The sequence below is a fragment of the Nomia melanderi genome, chromosome 13 (genome assembly GCF_051020985.1).
Source record: "Nomia melanderi isolate GNS246 chromosome 13, iyNomMela1, whole genome shotgun sequence".
Classification (NCBI taxonomy): domain Eukaryota; kingdom Metazoa; phylum Arthropoda; class Insecta; order Hymenoptera; family Halictidae; genus Nomia; species Nomia melanderi.
Genome location: NC_135011.1, coordinates 13,106,638 through 13,118,314, shown reverse-complemented (window position 1 = coordinate 13,118,314; position 11,677 = coordinate 13,106,638). Strand labels below are relative to the sequence as shown.

General features: G+C 31.3%; 1 protein-coding gene across 11 annotated transcripts in view; it reads left to right on the top strand.

The window, feature by feature from the left end:
• The window catches only part of Cad99C (cadherin 99C), a 303,145-nt gene extending 291,608 nt beyond the window's left edge, over nucleotides 1–11,537 (top strand). For 6 of the 11 annotated variants that reach the window (XM_031973650.2, XM_031973648.2, XM_076373295.1 and 3 more), the window contains 2 exons: nucleotides 1,001–1,230; nucleotides 3,366–11,535. In XM_031973650.2, coding sequence (XP_031829510.2) covers nucleotides 1,001–1,230; nucleotides 3,366–3,685 — 550 coding nt within the window. In that variant the 3' untranslated portion in view covers nucleotides 3,686–11,535. Of the gene's footprint in view, nucleotides 1–1,000; nucleotides 1,231–3,365 lie in introns of all 11 variants that reach the window. The other 5 variants (XM_031973640.2, XM_031973641.2, XM_031973643.2 and 2 more) reach the window with 3 other exon arrangements.
• Nucleotides 11,538–11,677: the final 140 nt, after the last annotated feature.

Genomic DNA, 11,677 nt, shown 5'->3' with positions numbered 1-11,677 from the left:
TAATACGATTTATATGTGATTCTTATAGAGATTAGAATAATACATTGTTTTCAGATCCTCCAAATGTTCATTATTGTATTCAAGTAAAGATCTTTATTTTCAAAATCGTTTCCTATATTTAATATTTTTGAAATATCAATAATTGTAAAATAAAAAAATTGAAATCTGTCATTTTAACGGGAACGATAAGTAGTTCTAGTCTCAATTGAATTTTTAACATTACAAATTTCACATATATATATAAAATAAAATGAACAATTCAGTGATGATATAATTACACAATAAAACAGTTTGATACCTGTGGCTCTGTCCTTTGCCCAAAAGTAAATGTTACATAATAAACACCACTAAAAACCAATGGAAATACATGAAAAGATGCTTTATTATATCCTGCAATAATATATTGCTGTTTTTTCTTTACCCAGAAAATAAGAATAACTTACAACACTTTTTACATTATACTTTATTTTGACAATCACTTCATCACAACAGCAAAGCTATTATAGTCAACATCGTGTGAAAGAAATGGTTTTAAGTATTCATGCGAATATTCATTCGGCGAACGGCGGTTTCGTGTGACATGTAAATTTGTTGGTCTCTATTATTTCCATTAGAATAAATTACGTTTTCCGGTTTGGTCGTCGCTGAGAACATTCTGTAGCAGCGCTGTGCACCAAAGTTTTTGCCTGTCGAAATTGTATACGTCACTTTCAGCCGAAATAACTGATGTATTTTAAGTTTGTTTACTGCTTCGCACAGAATATACAAATAACAAATGAAAATAAATGACGTACAAAAAAAACAGTATATTACTAAAGTTTTTAAATGAAAATATTACAATATCAAAAACAATGATGAAAACAATGAAATTATCTTTTATCATTTTGTCGCAATGTGTCCAACATTCGACCTAAGAAGTAAAATTACTGCGCTGTATATACATATTGCTATACGTAAAATGCAAATGTATAAATAATGTCGATTGATCTTATTTTTCTAGATACAAGGCGTACAAGGAACGAATGCAGCGTATGTACGTGGTACCCCGTTATGACCCTGTGTACGTAGAACCTAATTTGAAGGAATATGAGACGCAGGTGCTTCAAATGAGCGTCCCTATAGACGATAGCGACAGCTATAACGATCTACAACTTGATTTCAGTAACAAAAATCACGCGTTTAGCTTGGACAATGTGAGTTACATTACCAAAGATCACGGAGAAAGCACAGGTAATTATAACCTTTTATTATAGTAACAATAAGATGATTTATGCGCAAATTATATATTTCATCAGGGAAAAAATCAGTAGATTATATATTTTTAAATAATATTATGTTTTATCAGTTTGTTGACTATTATTGCCACTGAAACTCGTTATACAGGATGATTCTCATAACTGGAGCGAGATATATCTTAAAAATGTTAAGAGGTACAAAGATGTTCTATATAAAGTTAAATAGTATGGTAATTTCTTTTACATACTTTTTGTGTCTCGTACTATTTTTAAGATTTAATATGTCTCAATTGCAAGAATCATTCAGTATATAAAGTATGTCAATAAAGAAGTGTTTGTGGAATATAAAATATTAAAATCCAAAATGTTGATATATATATACACGAAGTTTCATTTATTACTTCGTGTTACTGTTTATGTGAAAAGTAAAATATTTTATAAAATAGATTAGTAGATACTATAAAATATATTTCACGTACTAGATAAACGTCGTTAAAATGTATATAATTGTAAAATATTATTTCTCAACTTCTTATTTCATTATGCAATAATTCGTAAACAGTAAATATGTTGATTTTTTAATAAATTATACTTTTACTAAAAACACAACACGCAATTTAAACAAACTGCCAAGCATATAAAATAGGAATGTAACATAATAACAAAATCATTTCCCGAACAATAAACAAAATACAATATATTAAATACGTCGGTAGATATTGATTCATAAACACTTTTCAGAAAATATAACATAGAAGCAATGTCATACAACTGCATGCACGAAACATCTGAAGAATATTACTTTTAGGTTTACCTGTTTTTATAAATTCAACTTAAAAAATGCAAATGCACTTTCTTTTATGTCAGTACAATAATTGTAAGAGTATTTTCAAACGATAATGACTGTTGAGAATTACTGTATCTCGTTGGATTGTGTCACAGTATCTCGTATCCTGTGTATATAACTATATACTTAATTTTCTCAGTCGAAGAAAAACTCTGCGTTGCAGCTTCCTGTAATGTTCGTTTCCATACGAACGATGTCTGTGCTATCATACTTAAATAGCGACTGTTTAAGACCTTTAGGTCTCAAAATTAACTCGAAGAATTTTAAAAAATTGATTCTTTTACGTGTGTCTTAGGCATTGTACAGATTGTTTAAGCGTATTTAAATAATTGTAATAATGCAGAAAGGTACATTATTTTCTTTGAGTCAATGGTACAATCGTTTTTCCGGGAAACATCTGTATAGCTTTTATAATGAATGTATAAATAACTTCTCAATTTAAAAATTTAATTTTTCTTTGAAATTATATTTTTAAAAACTGAGACTTTGAAAACAACGGTTGTAGGTTTGTAGTTAACATGTGAGAATCTGCAAGAACCGTTTATTAGACGTTGAAATACATTGGAAAAGTTGAAATTTATTGGACTAATGGATACGATCACTTGAAAAAGATGTTAATTACAAATATATAAAATTCATTACGCGTTGAAACTCTAAGCACTGCGTCTCGCTAAAGCATCGTGAATGAGAATCGTTAATGAGAAAAAGGTATATTCACAAGTGTGCAAACAGTTCAGTAATCGGAAATATCACTAACAGCAACTGAAAATAACAATTAATGCAAAAATTTTTATGAAAATCAGTAATTGAAATTCGTTTATTTCTAAAGTTGAGTATATCAATCACAAACCCTAAACACAATTTTTCTAAAATTACATAATTAAAAATCTAGACGTTTTTGTTACAAATAATAATGTTAAATAGTAAAACTTTTTTTTCATTGCCGATAACTGTTATCAATGAAACGTATATCGGGCGCTTATAATAAGTACCGATGAGAGAAGTTATATTTGACTATATTCTACAATATATTTGACAATTTCTCTCATCCATAATTGTTACGGGTGACCGAAATAAACTTCTCTTGCCGATAATTTTTATAAATAATAATTATCAGCAGCAAAACATATTTTTAGTCACATATACTTAATTATTATTTGTAATCAAGAACATTTTAGCTGAGAAAATAATTATTATCCTAATAAAATTAATTATTCATTTTGATTGTGAAAATCATGGTTTTTGGTCATGAAGATTCACAGCTGTGTTGATCATCTGTTAAGGTCAACAGAGCCCGGTGAGTTCTGAAGCAGCAACCACGGCACGTGCTTCGAGCATAGTTGGGACGCACGGAGACACGAACATCCATTCTTTGCGACGATCTACCCTGGGCAGAAAGAATCACAGTGCTAGTAATACAAATACATTAAATAATCACGATACCACGCCAGTCTTGAACCCCCTCTACAGTCGTGGCGGTGATCTGCTCAGCCCAAGTCCGTCAAACGACAACGTGACGTTCAGAGAAAGGAAGGATTACTCTCATCTGGGATTTACGTACTTGGGTGAACAAAGTCCAGTGGAGACTACCACGGAATTGTAGATGAAACCGCGTTAATTACGAAAACCGAGTTCGTGTTCGATGCGCAACTCAACGCTCTTGGCAAGTCTCTTATGCCAACTCGTATTGTACCATAAAAAAAGACCTTTAATGGCACATAATATTAACATAATATTAACAATCACTCGAATTATAAAAGCCGATTCTCGCAATTCGTATGGATTTTATCTCGGTCATACCTCGAGAACGGTAAGTAATACAAAATATTGTAGTTGTAGAGAAAGAAGTTAAATGATATGAGGGCATCTACTTTTTTAGGTTTACCTTTTTCTATAGATTCAACGATACACTTGGAAAATGCAAATGCACTTTCTTTTAATCGAATCATATACCTTTTTTGGTATTGATCGATTAGTTACAACAAATTACGTAAAAACTGTTAGAGTATAGTGTAAGAAAAATTAACACTTCGTGAGATATTTCAAATTTTTTATGAGGTTTATTAACCCTTTGAGTGCTGAATACTTCCAGCCGAAGATCGACAAATTATGTTAATTCATACAATGTGTGAATAGGTTGTAATTCTAATTCGTTAGTTGCTTCAAATTGAATAATAGTAAGAAACGTGTATATTAATATGGTACACTTATAATTGTCACAGCGGAACGTCTGAAAATGCATACATGTGACCATAGCACTCAAAGGGTTAAAGAAGATATACAAATGATCCACCTTTACACTGCAAATATTTTATAATTCCTTTGTGTATATTTTACATGACAAGTTCAAGGTGGTCATTGTTTGTATTGAAGTAATATAGTCTACCATCCGTTGCACGGAACCTGGCACTCTCGTTTGAGTGGTCAGACTCGAAAGCCACACATCTTGCCCACACAGATTTTTGGTTCTTTTTCTAATTTCGTTTCAGAAAACCAGTGACATAGATCTATGTAATGTTATAATATATTACGTATAAACCGCTCATTGGCCAAATCGACTAACTCCATTTTTCGAATTTTTGAAGCGTTCTATTGGCTCTCAACTTTTTATATTTAAAAAAATGTCATGATTAAAGCGGTATCTGTAGTAATAAAGTAAAACCCATTCCACAATGATTATTTAGTTTTATATTTAAAGGGAAAATTTCAAAATCAATATATAACTATACTAAAAGGCGGATTAAAATGACCCATTCCTGATTTCTTCATTTTGCAATCATTAAAAAGGTAACAAATGTTTCTCTGCGAAATTATTAAAGAAATTGATTTAGCAATACGTTTCAATAGATGCACTGTTACAATTTCTATAGAAAAATTTCAAGAAATCAATTTAACTGCTCGGTGGTTTTAGTGTTAACATGCTATATATATTTCTGTACATCACCAGTTGCATAGAGAAACGAGAATAACGTTTATATAATCGCGGTAAATCAAGAGACTCGTAGGTCCCCTGTAAACACGGTGATCCTACTGTTTTGCGAAGTGTGACGTCGAGAACCTAAGTGAGAGATTTCTCGGAATCGCAAAAGAGAATAGGTGGACCTACCGAGCGAAGCTCTTGCCCCAATAACGTCACGAGTACCAAGTTCACTGCAACGGACGGTATATAATTTATTATCGGTGTGTCCTTGATCCCCTGATGAAGACGAGTGCAATGATAGCAAAACGTTGAGATAAAATGTGTAATCTAATTAGTTCTTTTAAGTCGTCCACTAAAATAAGTGATGATGATTGCACTTTATCTTTAATATTAGTTACTTTATTATTATTAGATTACTTTATTTAATATCCTTTATATTGAAATTTATCTTGTAAAATGAAATCAAGAAGATTTAAATTAGGCTTGATGGCTAGAGTCTTGGACAATATGTTCCAAACCAATTTTCAGAATACCATCATTGTAAATGATCTGTAATGATGCATGCATTACACGCTAGTACACCACCCTGTTGATAGTATTTCAGACCCAATTGCGTTTAAAAAAACAACAGTATGGATGAGATTAGGCAATACAAATTTTAGAAGTTGTCGGTACCTTTTCTTATTTAAAATGTTATCGAAAAAGAAATATTAGGTTGTTGCGTAAGTTTTGTCCGCCTTCTCATTCGTAGAAACAATCTGTCGTTCGTATCGCTTCTATGAAGCTTTAACCAGTTAACTGCGTTTGACGAGTATATAAACAGTAATATAAACAGTGGTATTAGGATCTAAAGAAGACTGATATAAAATATTCGCATTAATTTTTGAACTTGGAATTTACAATTCAAGTGTTTTAACACATTCGCCATCATTGATATGAATTCTCGTCTTTTCAAATATAATCACTTTCAAACGGCAGATCGTTACTAGATTAATATTTCAAAACAAATTTTTTCATTTTTGTTCCTATTTTGATGTTAGAAATTTACGGCAATTAGCTTAAGATTTTCTTCATTTTCATTGGCAACGAGTATTAGAAAAGCGAAAAATTTTCCGGTAATATGTTAAGACATTTTCACGATAACGCAAGATCACACGTGACTATAACAATGCACAACAAAATATCAAAAGTAAAATAGTAATTTATTCCACACACACCATATTCCTCAGATCTGGCACTAACAGACATTCAACTTTTCCGAGAATTTCAAAACGATTTATACGGAAAACATTTTTTTAATTTCGAAGAAGTAAAAAGTGCAATACAGTTATTTCTTAACAATAAGTCTGAATATTTTTATAAAATAATATACTACCGCTAAAATAATATACTACTAAAATAATAACTACCGCAGAAGTGAGAAACTATCGTAAATAGATATCGAAAATATATAGTTTAAAGTAATCACAAAATATTTTCAAAAATCGAATTTATGGGCGATACATTGAAATGCACGGAACTCGCGCAGCAATCTAATACGAACGTAGGTATGTACATAGTTCATAGCAGAAATTGTCATAGTGATTGTGTAGTAATTGTCATGCCACACTGAATATTAATACTAAAACGTATTTGTTCATTGTTGGTTGTACACATTTCTTCCCAGACCTGAATCTTCTGTGATCCACAATTTACATAAAGCATGAAATATCTCACGAATTGCTTACCTTTGGCACTGTAGCTTCAATCCCTTCTTTATGCAGATTTATATGATTAATCGTTCTATATAGAAAGAATATATGATTCCTTTAAAAGAGTGCATTTGCACTCTTTAGGTGCACCGTTGCATTTAACAGAATGTACTAAAAGAATATACTAAAAAATTTATTTATAAAATTCAATCTGTAGGAAAGAAAACCCTTTGATATCATTTAATTTCTTCTTTTACAAATTTTGTGTACTATTTACCGCCTTGAAGATATAATTGGTTCCATTCGCGAGAACCACCCTGTATAATTGAAACAAATATTATTAATTGAGTGCAACACCAGAAGTAGTTCAAGCTATAGTATAATATTCTACGAATTAGTATATGCTTCTTTTATCTCGAGCTATGTCCGCAAAGTCATCAGTTCTTAATTTTCTTCCTATATTCAACACGCGGATATAACAAATAATCTACAGTTGTTCACTGGAGGTGATAAGCCACTCAGCCGAAATTAATTGTTCACTGATGAAACTAACTTTTACGCTATTTTTTATAAAATGTTCGTAAAAGTTTAATGAATTTTTTGCCACTAAAGTGAATCTAAATTCGTTGTTCATCGAGGAATATGAAATTATTTAAAATCAGTGGGAATATCTTATTAGATAGAAACCTATTAATTGTCGAGTCATTCCAATTTCCTGGAGAATAATATAATTAAGAATATGAAAGTTTCTACGTATTTTCATATCTGGATAACACATTTTGTGCAATTACGTTTTTGCTTCTGTCTTTCCATTGTCAGCGTTCCTCGATTACACGATGTTTATTTATTAAACGTTTGAAAAAATGTTACATGTTTAAATTACTTTTCGTACTGTGAAAATAGTATTGGACTACTCACTGGTACACTGTAAAGATATAAAACTTCATTGAACTAATGCTTGCGATGAAGGCTTCATTATCTTTCGATTATTGTTTTTTGGAGGTCCTATTGTGAAGCCCAATGAACTGGATTCAGTAATTATACAGATGAGGGCACATTTCATTGATTTTATTGATTTTAATATACGTTGTCACGGTCAACGTTGTGAATAATTTCACTTGTATTGTATCTTTAAAAGTTCTTATCAAATCAGGTAAACAATATTTAGAATCCCTGAGGCAAGGGATATTATAGTTCCAAACAAATGTTGATATGTTTAATCAAGAACACTTTTTAAAAGTTTGTTTGATCTTTTCTTTAAATCGGCAAAAATTGTTGCACATATCCAATATGTATAACTGCTACTCGGGTTTAGATTTAATTAAAAGAAAGTCATCATATTAATCTGCTGTTGGATGGTAAGTGATCCAAAATCTAGTGCGGGTCACACTTAAAATTTAGTTCGGTGTCTTTTAAGAGTTAAATATTGTACACCACTATTATTATTTAAAAAATGGAAATATTTCAATCATTTTGTGATAAAAAAATACAATTATTTGTATATCAAAATAGTGTTAGTTATATATATAGCTGTATTTTTATTTCAACGGCAGCACAGTTTTATATACAATTTATTTTTTAAGGTAATGGTTAAAATTTATCCAATTTCTACTACTAATAATAATATATTCTCATTGTTATAATTATATATTTATTGTTCATATGTATAGGAAAAAATAGTACCAAATTTTTATTTTTACAACATATACAAAAATCTTCGAAATTAGTGAAGTACGCTGTCATTCGTATAATTACTCCGTGAACTACTGTACACCGATGAAACTAAACATTGAGCATTATATATTTACATGCACGTAATGAAATTGAAGGCAAATATCAATACGTTTGTAAATATGTAGTATGTACTTTGAATCCAGATATCTCGATGAACATAAAGCCATGACGAAATGGAGTGACAACAGTTTAATTCATCGAGAATAGTAAATAAAAACGTTTCTCCTTTGGCTCAAGAATTTTCTCAAAGAGTTGCAGATAAGATAATTCTTCGCGTCTGACACCGAACAACGAAATTACCATCGATTTTATTATAACTTATTATAATACGAACAGTTCAATCAAAGCCCTTTGCTTCGATACGAACTGCTTGCGGATGCAAGATTATTCGTCACAGCGACAAATTTAATTTAATCAAACAGTAATGTTAAGAAATCATAATAGAATTTTCGTTGTTTTTATACGGAATTTCTAAGAAGTTGTTTGTTGCAATATTGCTATACGGTGATGCTCGCTTAAATTCCACAGAAATCTGCTCGGATTAATTCCACTGCACCATCCCTACTCTTCCCTCATTACTCACTGTCTCAAGCTCAGTGCAACGTGATCCCAGTAGACAGTGACAGAAAATGAATACAATGAAGGGAAGAGAAGCAGACACAGGTCAAAGAGATGCCGCGTGCATTAAGTATAAACATTTAATGAAGAACATTTCAATTGCAATAATTTTAACATTACCTTCTCAATTGTATTACCGGTGGAATGTTCAAATTTTTCTCATTACAATGAGTGCAAACACGAAGTAAGTCGGTCTAGTTTTATGGATTTGGCGCAGGTGAACCTTTAATTTCATTAATTACATTAAGTCGATAAAATTAGTCCAATTTCAATCATGTTTGGGCTCATTTTAATTAGAACAATCTCATAAATTCACTGACACTACATTTGTGGAGGTAAGGTTAAAGTGATTGAAATTGAAATTTTTTTCATCACATCTTTATATTTGACGCGTGCGGCATCACTATGAAATCCCGCTTCTTGATCCCTGATGCTTGGCGGACTGTGACTATACCGCTTCCGCTCACTTTATCGATTCTCCGCCTTTGTCAGGCTGTGCTCGAGCCGATTCCTGGAAGCAAGTACATAGCTTCCCCCTGTATTTTCTGCTCGGTTAAATTCCATTACTGGGACCCGAAATTGTGAAATTTAAGCGAGCATTATGGCGATTCACCACGCTATAGTGTCTCGCAAAGTTTTCAGATGTACCATTCCTTACGTATGATATGCATGAAACTTTTTAGGATATATGAGTCAGCGTACCGTCCGATATAGCTGTAAGTATTGATACGATTGTAGATTTATAAGGGACGTGTGGAATGCGCGCGTATGTGTATATGTTTGTGTTTGTGAGTGTGCGCGCAGGTACATACATCATGTTAATGTTAACGGCCCGTGAACTTATATATACATATCTACGTATAAAATAAGTTACGTTATATATGCGTTATACATACATGTAGTGCGAGATACCTACGTAAAATTGTTGTACAATAATATCTATCTATTTATAACTGTGAGGTTGCTCATATTATTTTATTATTTTTAAAGATGTCCAGCCAATGGTACGCATTGTTGTTATATATTGTTATGAAAGTATATCGGTATGAAACTTTCTCGAAGAAATACAGGGATCATTTTTCTGTGGCCTTTCATTCAGGGAGAACATTTACATCTGCATCATTTGGATCAAAGGAATTAATTATAACTGACAAACTTATGATCGCACCGAAATTAAGAGAATGCAATTTGTCTGATTGTACTTCGGAATAATTATTTACGACGGTACTTAGACGATTGATTGAAATATCTATGGTTTTAAAATAGACTAACAATGAACAAGCAAAACGCATTTTAGACGTGACGATGGTATAGGTAGATCGAATTTCATTGACCGTTCAAACTTAATACAGTAATGGTCAAAATAAAATTTTAATTGATCAACTATGTGTTCAATGTCAATAAACAGACTCTTTATTCGTATATAATAAGACTGAACATGAAAGAATAGATCGGTAAATATATGTGTAATTATAATCTCTTACGATTTTAATGTTCAGATTTCAAAGCACTAAACGAATGCTGCTATTTTAAAGGTACATGATATAAGTAGACCCAATAATCTGTTATTTTTCATCAAAAATTTAACTAGCAAAAGTGGATATACAATATAATGATAAGTTATGTATAATTATAAAAAGTACTTCGAACTCCGTTGCATGCCGCTTTTATTTATATTAAACGTCACGTACAGTGCTAAATATTGAAGAGAATTAATAAAACGTAATAATTCACCTCGTGTAATGTAACGTGATCAATGACGCGAGTACTGTCTATTGTTAGATCCGAAACTTAAAAATATTATATGAATGCAATAAAATTTGAGGAAGGACTAAAAGCATGAAAGGAATTCCAAACTCATGGAACTTGTGGATGGTACCGAACCATAATTGTTCATACAAGTAATTTTCTTTCACTGTAATTGGTACCAACATCATTGATCATTTAAGATCATGAGTTACACTTTATATTTTTATCTAGATGCTACTCCAGGTTATGTTTCTGGTATGCAATCTACAAATACCTGCATTCATAGACAGTAACGATAAATATTGAAGCATTAGAAAATGATCATTCAATGTGTTTGAATGACAGGTGATTGTGAACCGAGTATGAAAACAAAAAAGAAATATTCTACTTAACGTGATCAATCAAGTTTTCTCGAAATTTTTGGTCGTATAGATCGAAATAAATCTACTTATCTGAGTCTGGTACTTAATCATTTGTACTTCAGTTAGGATGTAATGTGTGTACCGACGTATGTCGCCAGTCTGTTCACTATAATGTTAGCACTTTTTGTTTATAGTTCTGTATTGTCTACGATTGAACGACACGCAAATTCTGTAAAAATTGTTAATATCTAATAAATCTATTATATTTACATAATAACGTGTTTAATATCATTCAAAGGTCTTTCAAACTTCCAACTAAATTCTTTTTTCATACCTGAAATTACCGTCTTTTTATATTAAATATGTTGTACAATAGAATTTCATTAAGTGCCGTATTTCGAATTATGATCTTTCAATTATTATCATTTAAAATTTATGATACTTGCAGGCCCTGTTTCAGTACGCAACTTCCAGAAAACATCTGAATATTCTTAACCCTCTATGGGCCGAATTTTTGTTCA